Source organism: Onychomys torridus, chromosome 4 (genome assembly GCF_903995425.1).
Source record: "Onychomys torridus chromosome 4, mOncTor1.1, whole genome shotgun sequence".
Classification (NCBI taxonomy): domain Eukaryota; kingdom Metazoa; phylum Chordata; class Mammalia; order Rodentia; family Cricetidae; genus Onychomys; species Onychomys torridus.
Genome location: NC_050446.1, coordinates 5954568 through 5970699, shown reverse-complemented (window position 1 = coordinate 5970699; position 16132 = coordinate 5954568). Strand labels below are relative to the sequence as shown.

General features: G+C 52.2%; 2 protein-coding genes across 5 annotated transcripts in view; both read right to left on the bottom strand.

Moving 5' to 3' along the window:
* The window catches only part of Lrsam1 (leucine rich repeat and sterile alpha motif containing 1), a 47816-nt gene extending 46035 nt beyond the window's left edge, over positions 1 to 1781 (bottom strand). Inside the window, exon 1 of the mRNA XM_036183553.1 lies at positions 1615 to 1781. The gene's annotated coding sequence lies outside the window, so the exon portion shown is untranslated. The remainder of the gene's footprint in view (positions 1 to 1614) is intronic.
* Positions 1782 to 6978: 5197 nt separating this feature from the next.
* Positions 6979 to 14790, bottom strand: Slc2a8 (solute carrier family 2 member 8). 4 transcript variants are annotated; one of them, XM_036185659.1, is made up of 10 exons: positions 14659 to 14780; positions 14423 to 14585; positions 14094 to 14300; positions 13295 to 13394; positions 10974 to 11173; positions 10223 to 10366; positions 9976 to 10084; positions 9545 to 9634; positions 9042 to 9187; positions 6979 to 7784 (listed from the first exon to the last, which is right to left on the bottom strand). In XM_036185659.1, exons 1-10 carry the CDS (start codon positions 14718 to 14720, stop codon positions 7647 to 7649), a joined length of 1359 nt encoding a protein of 452 aa, XP_036041552.1. In that variant the 5' UTR covers positions 14721 to 14780; the 3' UTR covers positions 6979 to 7646. The 4 variants fall into 4 exon arrangements, with proteins under 4 accessions (XP_036041552.1, XP_036041551.1, XP_036041553.1 ...); XM_036185658.1 differs by having other exon boundaries at positions 6981 to 7784; positions 9545 to 9721; positions 14659 to 14790; XM_036185660.1 differs by having other exon boundaries at positions 6981 to 7784; positions 9545 to 9721; positions 14094 to 14165.
* Between the last annotated feature and the right edge of the window lie 1342 nt (positions 14791 to 16132).

Sequence of the window (16132 nt, the reverse complement as noted above, 5' to 3'; positions counted from 1 at the left end):
GCTGCAGATGAGAAGTACATTACTAGTGGGTGACTCAGCTTACCATAAGCAGAAGAAACAAGGGCCACCATAGTGGACACCTGTAAAACACAAGCTGCTTTCCTGGCACCCACCATAATTTGGCTATTTTGGAGGCTGAAGTAGAAAGCTTTTAAATACAAGGCCACCCTGAGATATTTGGGGAAACAGTTTTAAGAAGTTAAAGGATGCTGGCTGCTCTGACAGAGGACTTGGGTTCTGTTCATAACACACATGACAGTTGAATAATACTGGTGGCCTCTCAGGGCATGTATGTACATGTATGTGATGCACATAAATGCAAGGTCAACATGCACCTTAAAATCTAAAAGAATTTAAAGTCTGCAGAGGACCTGAGTTTGTTTCCTAGCACCTGTACTGGCTAAAACACCTGTAATTCCAGCCCTTAGGGATTTGACACCTGCTATGTGGGTACCTGCATGCATGTGGCATTTATTCACAAGCATAAACATAAAAATTCTTAAGAGGGTAGGGTGAAATCGACTAGAAAGCATAAGGCTCTAGGCTAATTGAAATACTGCAAAACCAAAAACACTAGAAATTAACTACTATGGAATGTGGCACTAATAACGTCTGACTAAAGACTGGAGGCTTTCTCCCCTTAAAAACAAGTACACTGAGGATGTCCGCTTCTAGAGGGCCCAGGTTCAATTCCCAGTACCCACAATAGGTTAGCTCACAATCACCTGTAATTCCAGGGGATTTAACACCCTCTTCTGGCCTCTTTGGGCACCTGTACACATGTGCACATATGTACACTTGGCATGGGTGCACACACAAATGTTAAATATGTCATTACACAACCTTTGCATACACATTAATTGCAGCAATGCTCATAACGACCTGTTAAGTGAAAGTAATCCAAAATGTCCATTTACTGAGGAATAAACAAAATGTGTTTGTAACGTGGGATGTTATTCAATCATAAATGAATATACATTCATATAAGTTATAGCATGGATAAGCCCTGAACACCACGCTGACAGGCTAGACAAAAAGGCCATGTATTGCATGAATCCATCTATGTAACATGCCCAGCAAATCCAGACAGAAAGCTTAGGTCTGAGGAATGACTAGTAATAGATAAGGGGTTTCTCTTCCAGATGATGTGTTCTGGAATTAAATAGTGGTTACATAACTACATGAAAATCCTGCCTGAACCACCGAATGTAAAAGGGTCACCTTTAAAACCATGAAACGACTACTATGATGTGTGACTTAATCTGAGTAAAAGGCCAGAACCGGACACCGGTTTTAGCATAGACCTGTTGCTGATGTGCATCTAGCCCCTGTACATCATCATCTTTTGTGATGCAGGTAGGATAGTCACATTTGTTCTGTTCTGTGTTCCAAATACCTTAGACGCTATTTCACCTGGTTACAGTTCTTAGAGACACGAAGAGAGCTAAGATCTATTTTCTACAGAGAAACCCAGGGTAAGAAGGACCTTCGGACAGCACATTCCCCTGTCCTCTACGAAGTCCGTGCTAAGAGGCTGAACCTGCCCTGGAAGCGTTCCCTGTTCCAAGCATCCCCAGCTGCTTCCCCGGGGCGGAAGGCTAACGTCGCTCTTACCCCTCTCGGCACTGGCTAAGAGGCAGTTAGGGACGCAGAGATCACTCCGCTCAGACCGCTGGTGGAGGTCTGGTCTGCGCACACCAGTGGGGAAGCTGAACAACTGCACGGCTCTCCGCCTCCTCTCACCCGCGACGCATCGGCTCCGGGACGTGCGAGCCCTCGCCCTGGAAACCGCGTGGACCGACTCACCCTGCGGCAGGCGGGCGCGCCAGAAGTGCGTCACTTCCGGCCACGCGCTGTCCGCACACCGGAACTCACCTCTAACACGTCACCGTGTGTGTGTCCACGCCTCTGCGGTCTCTTCCCGGCCTCCAGGATTGTGACCCCTGTTGCCTCGTGAAGTGTATTTTACACAGAAGCTCCCGCATGCCCGTCCTCGCTTCCAGAGTCCATTCTGAGAACTAACTCCGCATCTTTCAGGCGCACTCGGATCCGGACGCGGAACCTCGGACGGGGAGCGACCAGGCCGCCAGGGATGCCGGGAAGGGTGCTTATGCTGCCAGCGGGCGACCTCCCCAGAGAACAGATGTCATTCTTTCCTAAGCAAGTTTGTGCCGGGGCGTGGTCCGGGAGGGTCGTTTAGAGGAAAGCAGCTTGAACCTCACACTATTCTGTTGACCTACCATGCACAGCAGTCAGGGGGAGCTCTGGAGCCCAGGGAGTCATCGTTTTCCCTGCTTGGGATCGAGGCAGCCCAGAGTATCACACCTCAGGTAGTGTGATCTTCATGGCTCTAAGGCCTAGTAGGAGCAAACCCCGTAAGGGCCACTGGTCTTTAGCAGGTTTCCTGTCTTAGTGATCTCAGTTTTGACCGCCGGGAGGTAGCAGAGTGCTTCAGGAGTCAGATGATGTCTTTCTGCATATGGCTACTTAGGGGTGCTAGGCCACTTCTGCGCTTTGCAGAAACCAGGATTTGCCCACGTCATTCTGGGGGTGGTAATGTGGATGTGGTAAGGAGTAGTTGACATTTGTGGTAGTGCAGGTTTGTACCTCGGGCTGCATAAAGCTGTGCCTGCTACACCTCTTCTCTGGGAATGGCCATCTTCCCCCCATGGCCTTGTTCTTATGGTGTTGACTTAGGCTCTTTGGTGGAGGAGGGGCAGGGCAGGTACAGGACTGCCTGATGGAGCTGCTCTTGGCTTCTCAAACCTTATACTCTGAGGGGAAGTTTCCAGAGACTGAGGAGGCCTTAGGGAATGTATGGATCCCCAGAGCACTGGCATCTGGAAGCAAGGTGGGTAGTCAGAAGGCACTACACTGAGGAGGCAGGGTGGGGAGCAAGCAGGAGGAAACCTCAGGCCAGGCTTGGTAGTGTGTATCTGGAGTTCCAGCACTGGGGTAGAGACCTGAGGCAGTAGGATTAAGAGTTCAAGGTCAGCCTGGTTTATAGAGTGAAGCCCTTCCTTGAGAACTCCCTTTCAAGTGTCCGTTTATGATAGATACATCCCTGAGTTTCCCTGACTTTGCATGCCGCTCCCTACCACACCTCTCAAACAGCTGCTGTGGACCAGCATTTTCTTTGCCATCCTCTGTTCCAAGCGCTTTACAGACCTGAGCACCAGGCCATTTAGAGGTAATTAATTGGCCCATAGATATTGTGACAGTCCAAGTCACCCAGGCAGTAAGTACTACACTAGAACTGGAGTTTGGTAAATTGACTTACCCTTCCCCATGCTGCCTGGCTCCTCCCCCAGGTTACAGGGAATAGTTTGAAGCCACAGTGATATTGCCTACATGTTTAATCACCTCTCCCGTGGTCTATATGCCTGACCTCTTGCCTTCTGCTCTTTCATTAGCCCATTGACAGAGGCTGGACAGTGGCCAAGCTACCGTTAACCTTTGCAAGGACCAGTCTGGCTGAGAATAGATGGCTGAGCAGACAGTGGTGTAGGCCACTTGCCTCAGCACCTGTGGCCTGAAGTGTTGAGCCAGCTAACTTCCCTAGTCATAGTCACGTCCACACCTTCTGAGGTACTACTCCATGGCCTTTCTGTGACTCCCTGAGAACTGACTTGGTCATGAGGGAAGGCCCTTCTCAGACACAGCCCATTGCAGCTTTTCAAGATGGATGGGTTGTTCTGCCAGTGTGCACCTTATTGACCAACAACCACACCTGTACGGTTTCATCCTGTGAAGGTTTGCTCAGACAACATCTAGTCTTAGTTGCCTCCTTCATGTCCACCCTCACCCTTCACCCCTCACCTCTCACTACCATGGTTTCATTGCTTCTCCATCTATCTCTACCATTGCCCTTAATCTTTTATCTCCATCTATTGTCAGTCTCCCCCTTTTAAAATGAATCTACATATGACACCCGAATTCTCAATAAAGAGACTGGAAACAACCTAAATGTGGAATGTGGAATTGTTTTAAGTTCTGTATTTAATAAAGGTTTGACTTAAGTACTGATATAGTTATACAATGGAATAATTCTACATCCAGCAAATATCTGAGCACCTATGTTTGCCAGGTACTGTGTCAGCACGGTAATCGCACATACTGATGGTGAAGCAAGCATACACACTTAGCTCCATTTCTTCCTTGTCAAAACCCACCAAAATGACATCGGAGGTGTATGAATAGAAACAAATCTGTAGTGCATCAGGGAGGTGTGTGTGTTGAGTCGGGAGACTTATGCCAGGTATTAGAATGAAGTTCTTCAGCCCTAAGCATAAGTGTGGACGAAACACACCAGACATGTCAGATAAATGAGCTGTTTGAGATGGGTCGAGACAACCAGATCCATTCATCGGAGGAGAAATCAGAAAGCAGAGGACGACTTTAGAAAAGATGGCTTGCTTTGGAACAGGGAATAAGCATCGAGGACACGGAGCCACTGCGTGTGGGGATGGGCAACACAACTTTGAAAGTCGAAGCAGCTTCTGAAATAGGCCAGCACATGCCCAGCAGTTCCTCTCCACACACAAGATTGGTCTCAGATGTTAGCAGTGGGGCTCCACACCCCCAGTAATAGCCCCAAACTGGAAATAGTGACAGTTTTCTCAGATTACAGGAAGTGACTTGTTGATGCCCCTAACCACATGAATGAATCCAAAAGGTGCTGTGCTCCATCAAAGAGGCCAGGCTCAGAGGCCTCACACCATGATTACACCTTTATATGATTCTGTAGAAAGCCTGATGGAGAGCACAGGCCACTGGTGTCCAGGGCCATAGATACAGGGTTGACGCTGCACAGGGATATGAAAGTGTTCTGTCCTTGAGTGTGGTGGTGGCTCATAACTACGCTGTGCTATAAATCATTAGATTTTGTACTAATTGTTGGGTCCTGTTTATGTTAATAATGCCTCTGTTTGTTTTTGTTTGTTTGTTTGTTTGTTTGTTTTTCAAGACAGTTTCTCTGTTTAACTCTGGCTGCCCTGGAACTCACTCTATAGACCAGGCTGGCCTGGAACTCAGAGATCTGCCCGCCTCTGCCTCCCCAGTGCTGGGATTAATGGCAGGTGCCATTGCCGCCTGGCTCAATCTGATTTTCAAATGGTGGAAGTTTATATCCTTAGAAAAGACACCCACCCCTAGACAGCATAGGCTGCTGTGGAGGAGACAGAGAGTAGGACAACAAGGACGGGGATTGCTCAGTCACCGAAGTGCTTGCTCCACAGCCGACACCCGAGGGTGGGTCTCCAGCACCCGCAGCAAAAGCTGGCTACGGTTGTTGGCAGCAATGGCACTTTCTGAGTCTCGTGCCTGCCTTTGGGCTGGAGTCATGCTGTCAGCACTCCTGGGCCACCAGCCGCTGACTCACTGCAGACTCTAGGCTTCTCAGCCCTCGGCAACAACTGCACACTGTCTCTTCGTACACTCCATGTCTCTGTACACCCTTGTCTCTGTACACCTATGTCTCTGTACACCTGTCTCTCTGTACACCTGTCTCTCTGTACACCTGTCTCTCTGTACACCTGTCTCTCTGTACACCTGTCTCTCTGTACACCTCTGTGTACACTGTTTCTCTGTACACCTGTCTATACACCTGTCTCTCAGTATATCTGTCTCTCTGTACACCCATCTATACACTGTCTGTCTGTACATCTGTCTCTCTGTACACCCTATATGTTTGGTTCCATCCCTCCTGCCTCATACAGGAGACCTGGGCCACACCACCCAACAGCTTACTCGGCTTAAGTGACACTTGCAGAGAGTATTTCAGCCCACCAAAGCTGCCGGTGTAATTCTGCTCAGAATCCTCACAATCGTCATTGAAAAGGATTAGAATTGCTTTAAAGCATGACTAGCAAGGCAAAGGATTGTAGAACATAAAGTGAAACCGAGCAAAGACACAAAAAGGATCAGTGAAGGCAGGTGTGGTTTGCACACCTGAAATTGCACACCTGGGATTACAGCACCCAGTGGTAGGATCACCAAGCTTGAAGCCAGCCTGAGCTATAGTTGAGTTTTAGGGCCCGCCTGGGCTGCTCTAAGGCAAGAACTTGTCTCCATACTCCCCACAAAAAGGATCTAAGTGGAAAGCGAGAAAAAACATCAACCAGGAAAAACAGCATCCACTAACTACACAGTCGGGACAGAGCAGGAACGGCGTCCTGACAGAGGGAACAGGAAAGCCATGGGCTGGGGAGGAGACTCAGGAGATAGGAGATGGACTAGAGAGTGTGACAGTCCCCAAAATAAAATAAAAAGTCACAAACAAAAATAATTTACAATTGCATTCTTTCTTGCCCAACTTTAAGTCACCAAGATTGTGAAAGCGACAGCAGCGTTCCACCCGCATGGACAACTGGCACCACTCTCCATTAGCCAGAGTAGACCGTAACAGACACTTGTAGTTGGCAAGGATGGCTTAGTGGGCAAAGGCCCTTGCTTCAAAACCTGGGACTAAAGCTGTCCTCTGATCTCCACACATGAGCTATGACTCAAGTCTGACCATAAATAAATGTAAAGAAAAAGACACCAGGGGCTGGGGGTGTCAGCAGTCAGTAAAGTGGCTGCTCTGACAGCCTGAGGACCTGAGCCGAGATCGTAGCTCGTCCACAGAAAGCCAGGCGTGAGGGCTGGCAAGATGAGCCGCTGGAGAACGACACCTGCTATCCAGGATCCCAGGCCCACATGGTGGAAGGATGCTCTCCCAGACCCACCTGCCTCTGCCTTCCAGCGCTGGGATTAAAGGCTTCCCCCCTCCCCTGGCCCCACAAGCCCACTGTTTTGAATAACTGAGAGTGGGTGTCAGGATGTAGCCATGGTCTCACTTGGGGTCACCTCTGGAAAGGGACAGCTTTCCCATGCCAGTAAAGTGCCTAGCAGATGGCTGGCTGCTGGCAATCATGCTGACTCAATCTGTCCTCTAATTTACTCCAGTATGTATGACCCATAATACCAGCAACCTGCAAAAGACTAATGGCTCCATGAAAGCCAAACAGAAAGGTTTATTTTTTTATTTTTTATTTTTGGAAACTCAACAAGATTTGGTGGCTAATGACCCAGGACACTGAGCCCAGGAAAGAGCTGGAAAGAACCTCCAAGTGATGATGAGTAAGGTGGCTGACCCCAGGTGGATCCACAGGATCTCTGGGCAGGGCCGAGGAGGGCTTGGTTGACTAGAACATTTCTTCTCAATCTGGGCTCACTGGAAGAGGTCACAACCTTGTTTCTGAGCCCAACTTTTATGTGGCCAAATACCTTTCTGATCCTACAGTCAAGTGTGAGGCACAGGAGGATGCTTAGAAACCAGGAGCCAAAAGATCCCCAGCCAGAAAACAGGAGGCAGGAGGTCTCACGTCACTTCAGATGCTGTAGTCTGAGGCAGGAGGTGCTCATGCCAGGCTCGGCTGCACAGCTCCTCAGATGTGCTGTGTGTGCCGCAGGCTGCGGAGACTAGATCCAGAACCTGGTGAACCTCACAGCATTGGTCTGTTCTCAACCCAGACAAGGCGGGGCTCTGAGGTGAGGAGTCGGAGGCTCCAGGCTCAGACTGAGGTGTGGCTCAGCTACAGGCGCTCTACTCCTTCTGAAACCCAAAGTTAGCCCAGCTCGTGGCTGCCAGGCACAGAAAGTGGCTGTCACCGTCCCTCGAAATGGGCTGTGATTTGTTCCAGAGTCCTGCCTTTAGTCTCAGGGATGGAGGTCAATGTGAAAAGGACACTGAGGACACAGAAGGCAGCGGTGAGCCAGAAGGCACCATGGGGCCTGAGGATCTCCTGCAGAAAGAGGAAGGCACATGTGGAGGTAGCCAGAGGTCAAAGGCCCCTCACAGCCCAGGAGCATCCCGACTGCAGCCTGCCGGGCTTATCATGTCTCTGGACATCCACCTGTGTGGATGATAGCTCACCGCCACCCAAGGTGACGTGTGTCTGAGAAACTGAGGCTCACAGTAGGTAATGTAGAAAGGTCAAGGACACTGGGTTCCCGTTTCTGGGCACCCTAGTTTACCGCCCTCACCCCTACACTTTAGGCGCCCCTCCAGTGTCCCAGCTACTGTGAATTCTCTGTGGTGAGGAAGGGGAATTGTCGCTCTTGAGAGAGGGTGGGGGTGAGTCTATGACCTTGCAGGTGGCAGAGCAAAGTCCCCCTCCTCTGTTGGTTCTTTGCAGGAGAGGTCACCTGGTGACCTCAGCCTTTTCAACAGGGTGCTCCCCTGGGGCCCTGCTGGGTCCTCGTCACGTCCTTCTGGGCTTCCTCCCCCAGGTCCTGTGCTGGCTGCTCCTACCACATTCCATGATGGCTCTGCTTGCCTGAGCATGTCTTTGGCTAGCTGGGTGTCCACATCGCCCACTACCTTCCTGGCACCCGTCATGAAAGCGACCCTGTTCACCTCAGTTGTTGCCATCTTTGCTGCCTTAGACAGGCCTGGGCCTGGCACATGCCAGGAGACATGGAGGGCACCAGTGACTGAAAAGATGACCTGCTCATCTGCCCCAGGACCTCTCTCTAGTGGCTAGGAAGCTGACAGGCAGCAGCCACATCAGCGTCAGCTAACACCGAGGGAAGAAAGTGTGAATGGAACTGACAGGCCCTTGAACCTAGAGAAGGACTGCTATGTGCCTGCACCTCTTCTTCAGGTCCATGTTGAGAGACGCAGTTAAGCAGTACGCAAGGCCACACACAGGGAAGCAGGCCCTCTCCCTCTGTGTGTATGTGTGTCTCAGAGCCCAGGTCTGTCCATTTTCCTTATATATATCACGGGCTTCTGGTCTGTGTCTCTGACATGCATTAATGGGGAAGGCCGGCCATATTGTTTCACCCCAACGCAGGCTGAAGACTTAGGGGGTCATTTGGTTGCTCATTTGGTTTAGCCTCTGGCTCCATGTCACTCCTGAGATGGCAGTGTCCCCGTCATGAGGGGACATCTGCTCACACTCAAGGTCACAGACACGGAATCTCTCTGGCAGTGAAAGTAGTTTCATGAGGTAAGCCTTTGCTGACAGTGTGAGGGAAAGGCGTGGGTCTACACTTACCATGACGCTGCTGAACTCTTTGGTCACCAGAAAGGCCATGAACCAGTTGGTGAGGACACAGACACCAGTAGCCACACCCTTGACATGCAGAGGGAAGATCTCCGACATGAGGAGCCACGGGATGGGTCCCCAGCCCACTGCAAAGCCTGGGGAGCAAGGCAGTGTTAAGGCCCACATGCTGGGCTCTGACACCATCCTTCCCCCTAGCCTGTGGGCCTTAGGGGTTCTCCAGCCCTCAAATGCTGGGAGGCCTTGGGCAAGTCCCTTCCTGATGTAGACTTCAGGATAAGGATGGGACCTGCTTGCAGGTTGTCATGGAGAGTATGTGAAAGAATTTAGCTCAGTGCCCAGCACACGGTCAGAGCCACATGCACAGAAGTCATGTTCCTTGGGGCAGAGGGGCAAAGCCAAGTAAGATGAGATTTGAAGCTGTGTGCTACCGACCTTGGCATGGTGGGCTATAGGGAAAACAACCCTACTCAGTGTCCCAAGTCCCTTCTTACCAGCAATGAAGAGGCACATGCTGCCTACAGCCAGCCAGGCCAGCCCCACGTGGACATCACCAGGCTCTGCAGAGATGGGCACCATGAGGCCTACATGGGAGGAGGAGTTGCTGGGGCCACTCTGGGTCAGCTTGAAGTAGGTACCAAAGGCACTCATGCTGAATACCATGATCACACCTGCAGGCACAGGCACAGGCTAGGCAGGCTGCTCTGATAAAGGGCAGCGTTCAGCCACACCCACAGCGGCCTTCACAGGTTCCAGTGGGCACTATGGGTGTGTAGGCCAAAGCTACTGCCCAGGGCCTGACCTCACCACAGCCCTTCCCCATTTCAGAGTGGGAAAAGGAGGCTTGGGACAGATGGTCACTTGCCTCCCTGACCCTGTTTCCCCATGTGAGCTGGGGAGGCTGAGCCTTCCCCTCAGGCCTTACCCGACAAGGCTAGAAGCAGCCTCCGACCTGCTCTGTCCATGATGAGGGCCGCCACAGCAGTGAAGAGGACCTGGATGATGCCCACAGTGACCGAGGCCAGGCTGCTGTCCTGGAGGAGGGGAAAGCTGGTCTGCTGGAGAGAGACAGGTCCCTCCCTCTCTCTGGCTCTAAGCTGGGTCAAAAGCTCCCCAGGCTTCGGGAGGCTAATTCACACGTGGCATGAGGCAGGCTGGCGGAGGCCTCTTACCTTGAACTTGGCCTCCTCAAAGATGGTCTTGGCATAGAACATGATGGCATTGACCCCTGACAGCTGCTGGAAGGCCATGAGTGAAATGCCAATGACGAGGGGCTTGTAGACACCAGGGCGCCTTAGCATAGCCAGATGGAAGCCCTGCCATAAAGATGGCTCGTCAGTGTTCTCTCTCCCGACCCAAAGAACCCTTCTTTGAGCCCAGAAGCCTGAGTGGAGGAGACTGAGCCTTAGCTTGCTGGCCCCACCCCACCTGTGGCTCCGAGTGTGCAGACAGACCCCTGCAGCCTCCTCACATAGGAGGGGAGGGCGGAGGCTCACACTCGAGTCCTCGGGAAAGAGTCCTGTACCTGACAAGCACTTGTGTGTGTTCAGGCTCACTCCCCCTGGGGGAGGAGAATACCTCCTGTAGCCATCCGTGTGGACCTCAGCATCACCGTGAGGTGAGGACTATCCTTTTACAGATAAAGGAGCCAAGACTCAAAGACAGCCAGGTGCAAAGTGTCTGTGTGCCACTGACTCTGAGACGCCCCTGCCTGTGGTTCCCATTAAATGAAAGCCCTCACCCGGTTCCCTCAGGCCTGGCCTTTCACTTGTTGGGACAGTAGGAGCTAAGTGGGGCTCCAGCTGGGCCCCACCTGCTCAGGCAGGGTGGTACTGGTCCTCACTGAGGGTGGAGGGCTGCTGCCACTCAGGTGTGTGGCCTTGGGAGCAGGCTGTGCTCTCTGCCCCACTCTCAGCCTCTCACCTGGTGCTCAGCCCCAAGCGGGGGCTCTTCCCAGCCCTCCTCAGAGCCCCACAGGAACCGAAGGGCAGCCATGGCCTCCTGGTGCTGGTGTCGAGTCAGGAGGAAGCGTGGGGTCTCAGGCATACAGCACATGAGCAGCAGCATGAAGGTAGGAGGCACACAGCCCAGCACGGCCAGCCAGCGCCACTCCAGGACCCAGCCTGTAAAGGCAGATGTCAGAGCCAGGGCGAGCCAGCCTACCCACCTTGCTCCAAGGGTGGGCACCTCACTGCCTCGCCTGGCTGCCTTCATGTTGGCTAGAGAGGACATCATTGGGTGACATCTATTAAGGGAAATACAGATGGACTGCACAGAAGATGTAAAATTGTAACAGCTGAAAGATGTCCATGGCCAAGCCTGCCTTGTAGCCATGGTAACATATTATAGTGCACTGCAATGGTGATCCTGGTGGAAACCAAAGGCTGTGCTCCCAGTCACGTTAAAACCTGGGCGCTGCAGAATACTTGACAATGGTTAGAAATGACTGCTATCGCGTTGATGCATTTACTACAGTATACTTTTAAAATAATTCTCGATTTATTTGTGTGAGTGTGGCGTGTATGTACTCATGTAGGAGTGTGGAAGCCAGAGGAGGGCACTGATGTCTATGCTGCCCATCTTATTCCCTAGACTGGGGTCTTCCATTAAACCTGGAGCTAGGCTGGTGGTCAGCATCCTCCCGTCTCTGCCCTACCACAGCGCTGGACTTACAGGAACTCATGACCACACTTCAGCTTTTGATGTGGGTTCTGGGGATTTGAACTCAGGTCCTTATGCTTAGGCAGCGAGTTCTTCTACTTGCTGAACTACTTCTCAAGCCGTACGTTGTAGCTTCATCATGATTTTATTGTATCATTTAACTCTTTTGTGTGTGGCAGTTTGAATGAGAAAAGCCCTCTCTGCTCATGTGTTTGAATACCTGGCCCCCAGTTGGTGGGAGTAGGAGGTATGTTAGTGGGGGCAGCTTTGAGATCTAAAAAGTCCTTGCCACTCCCAGTTAGCTCTCCACCTCTGCTCTAGTGCCATGCTTACCTGCCTGCTGCCACGCTCCCCACCATGATGGATACTCTGGAACCATACACCTCAAATTAAATGTTTACTTTTATAAGTTGCCTTGATCATGGTGTTTTGTCATAGCAATATACAAGTAACTAAGCTGGGCATGGCGGCGCACGCCTTTAATCCCAGCACTTGGGAGGCAGAGGTAGGCGGATCTCTAAGTTTGAGGCCAGCCTGGTCTACAAAAAGAGTTCCAGGACAGTCAGGGCTACACAGAGAAACCTTGTCTTGAAAAACCAAAAAATAACAAATAAAAATAAGATTTAAAAACTGCATGCATGGTGCATGGTACAGCACGTGTGGAGTCCGTTTACTTTAGCAGTAAGGCTCACAAATAGTCTCGTGACTGAGGCACCATTGTTCCCACCACGTCACTTTCTCGTGTCACAGTCAACTCATACCAGTGGGTCAAAAGGACAGAACCAGATCAATGCAAGGCAGTGTGATGAAGACGCTTTGGAGGGAACACTGCGGCTGACGGACACTGACTGTCTCCCCACCAGGGTCAACATCTGTGCCCTGTAGGGGCTCTGGCTCACCGCTGCGCTCCTGAGGCAGCCAGGCTGCAGGGATGACACAGAAGAGCCGGGACGATAAAGGAGTTAAAAATGAAAGGCTGAGACCTGTGTGGGGTCCACTGTGAAGATCCAGTATGTAGACCCAAGGCTAGATCATAGCCTGTCAGCCACCCTGCCCCCATGGCTCTCAAGCCATCACCTTTTAACAACTCTCATTGGGGATATGCTCTCAGGCTCTCTTCATATGTACTTTCCTGGCCCGGGCATTTATTTAGGGTGGGGAATTGAGGCTCTCAGGGCCAGTGAAACTTGGCCAAAGTCACATAGCAACCTCTGCAGGCCACCAGCTCTGCCCCTCAGGGTCCCTGGAACCAGCCTCCTTCATGTGACTTGAAGCCAGTGATAACATGCTGAAACTCCAGTTCCCCCAGTGAGGGAGCTAAAGCATTTCCCTATACCCCACCCCTCAGCACTGGAACCCTCTGCTGAGTCCCTCCACAGTGTGGTGGGCTTCTGGGACAATGAAGAAACCACCTGCTCTAGTTCTCCCTGGCGCTCAGTCACCACACCAAGCTCCCAGGAGTGTGACTGAGAACCTGGCACCTTGGTCAGTAGCACTGGGCAAACTCCTGCCCTCTATAAACCTCAGTTTCCAAAGTGGCCATGTAGCCATTAACGGGGAGAAAAGGCAGCATGCAAATCTACCTGCTACGTAGGCCAAGAGGATGCCGGTGACAACCATCAGCTGCACACAGGAGCCAAGCAGCCCACGGATGGCTGGGTAGGCAATTTCCGAGATATACACCTGGGTAGGTAAGGTGAGACTTCACTTGGGCCCTTAGATGGAAGGGTCTAACTGCACTTCCGCAGAGTGACACCCCATCTTCTGCAGATTTTTAAAGAGGATTGTGGGTAATGGTTGCTGCTGTGTGTATGAGCAGAGGGAGAGAGGAGCGCACAGAACTTCCTTATACTCATTTTACTTTTTTTAGACAGTTTCATGTAGCCCAGGCTAGCCTCCGATGAGCTGAAGATAACCATGAATTCCGGATCTTCATGTATTTACCCCTCAAGTCCTGGGATTACAGGCATGTGCCACTAGGTCCAGCCCAGTACACGTTTAATATGCACAAATGTGAGTTAGAAAAAAAGACTTCTTCCTTGCTGGTCAGCTCCAGGGATAACTCTTAATTTACAAGGGAGCGGACTGAGCTTAGAGAAGAGCCTGTGCCCAGGTAAATGATCCTGGTGTGTGAGCTGCAAATGTGTAGGCTTCAAGCGGTGAAGTTAGTGAGAAGTCTGTCCCAGGGGCAAACCAGAACAAAACCGCCCTGCTAACATGAAAATGGGGGGAATCCAGCCACAACTGCTAAACAACAGGGATACCATCATTTGTAGAGTAAAAGGCTCAACTAAGGGCAATGCTGGGCGTGAGGAATGGCTTCACTGCTTACTAGCTGCCCCCTTCCTGGCAAAGATCATCTAGAAGGCCCAAACCACTCACCGGTGCCACTAGTGAGGCGACTCCGCAAGCTAGGCCAGTGAGGAGACGGCCTCCGAGCAGCATCCACACGTCCTGAGCCGCGGTGATGACGGCAAAGCCGGTCACGAAGGGCACGGTGCAAAGCAGGAGGCTCAGCTTGCGCCCTGCACGGTCCACGAGCCAGCCGCCCAGTACGCCCCCTGCCGCAGCGCCCAGGGTCACGATGGCCTGGGAACCCGGACGGTCACCAAGGGCCATGGTCCACGATCCCTCCACCCCACGCCCCGCAGCCACAGAGGAAATAAGGACCCTGGGGTGCGGCGGAGAGTGGGGGACCCCCGCGGGCTCACCCCGAACCAGGAGGCCGCACTGTCTCCGAGGCGCAGGGCGGGGGGCGCGGTGCGCCGCAGGCTGGGGATGGCTGGGGAGCTGTAGCCGAGCGCGAAGCCGAAGCTGAGCGGGCCTAGGGCGGCGGCGAAGGCGGCGAGGAAGACCCGGCGGCCGCGGGGAACGCTGCGGGACAAGGCGGGGCGTGAGCGGCGCCGCTGGGCGTGAGAGGGAGGCCGCAGACCCCCGGGGTCCGCACCTGGCGTCCGGCGGCCGCAATAGCGACAGCGTCTCCGTCTCCTCGGCGTCCTCGGGCGACATAGTGGCACCAGCAGAGAGTGACCCGCGAACTGTCGCAGCTCGGGCGAGCGCGGCCTCGGCGGCAGGCGTGGCCAATGGGACCCTGGAACCCGCCCCCAATTACAGCTGACCAATGGGAGCTTGTGCCCTGGTGGGCAAGATTGTCCAATTGGAGTGTGGGATGAGTCTGAAGGCGTGGCCATCAGGACTGAGCTAGCCAATGAAGTTTGGGTGTTTTAGATGGTTTTTTAATCTTAATATCTGATGTGGGGCCGAGGTGACAGCGCGCCTGTACAGGACAGAAGTGAACTTTTCAAGTTGGTTTTCTCCTTCCACCATGTGGATTAGGTCATCCGGATCGAACTGATGTCGTTAGGCTTGGGACAAGCACCTTTACCAGCAGACATCTCACTGGCCCATGTTTTGGTGGTTTCATTTGTTTTTATTCTTCATTTTTATTTTAAACTTCTTTATTTGTGAATGTTTTGCTTACGTGTATGTATGTGTGCCCCATGCGTGCCTGGTGCTTGTGGAGGTCAGACGGCTGTGTCAGATCCCCTGGAACTGGAGTTACAGATTGTGAGCCACCATGTACGGGTGTGTTTGGGACCTAGGTCAGAGTCCTCTGCGAGAACAAGTGTTCCTAAGCGTTGAGCCATCCCCTCACCTTATAGTTTTACTTTTTTTGGTGGCATTGTCTCTCAATCTAGCCTCTGCTAATTAGGGTGGTAGTGGGGCAAATGCGGAGCACATGGGCTGGCTGGCCCAAGACTTCCCACCCTTACTACATAACATTTTCCTGGAACATGGTCAGCCCTTCTTCCCCAACCTTGACTTCTGCTGCGGAGAGCCTCAGGGTGAAAAGTCTCTGAGCAGACTGTCTTGGGCCACCTGTCCCTCTCCTTGGACTTTCTGAGACTGACCTGGTGCTTGGGGGGTGGGGGAGAGGGAACAGATCACCTTCATCATGAGTGCCACAAAGTCTAGGACCCCGAGATGCTGAGGACCCTGTCGGGTCCCCGTTCCAGAGGTGGGACAGAGTGGGACTTAGTGGTTTCCTTGTTCCTTGGTTGCCCCACAGATAATCCCCAGCCTTGAATCTTTATCTTTCTACCTTCCCGAGTCTCCTTGTGGTTGTGTACCACCACTTTGTGGGCAGACAGTGGCGCACACATGTAATTCTGGAAAGAACAGTGGGAGGCGCCTAGCCCCTCCCTGTGCCGGGTGTCTTCATCTGTAAGTGGGGGTATGGACTATCTTCCAGGAGAGCTGTGGGCAGGCAAGCTCTCAAATGCCTGCTAGTATAGTGGTTTGACATTATTGCAGCCAGTCAACTGTAGCAGCCAACATTTTCCAGTCCTTTTCACAGACTATCTTGAAAGGCAGCCAGGTACCTGTTTGTGCCTCTACAGAACCCCATGCTTGGGGGATAA

Bases quoted from the DNA above. Each gene is read 5' to 3' on its own strand.
- Slc2a8 (XM_036185658.1), bottom strand. From the start codon at position 14,720: ATGTCGCCCGAGGACGCCGAGGAGACGGAGACGCTGTCGCTATTGCGG. The intron at 14,586-14,658 runs GTGCGGACCCCG...CTTGTCCCGCAG, and splicing joins TTGCGGCCGCCGGACGCCAG to CGTTCCCCGCGGCCGCCGGG. The intron at 14,301-14,422 runs GTGAGCCCGCGG...CCGGGTTCCCAG, and splicing joins GTGCGGCCTCCTGGTTCGGG to GCCATCGTGACCCTGGGCGC.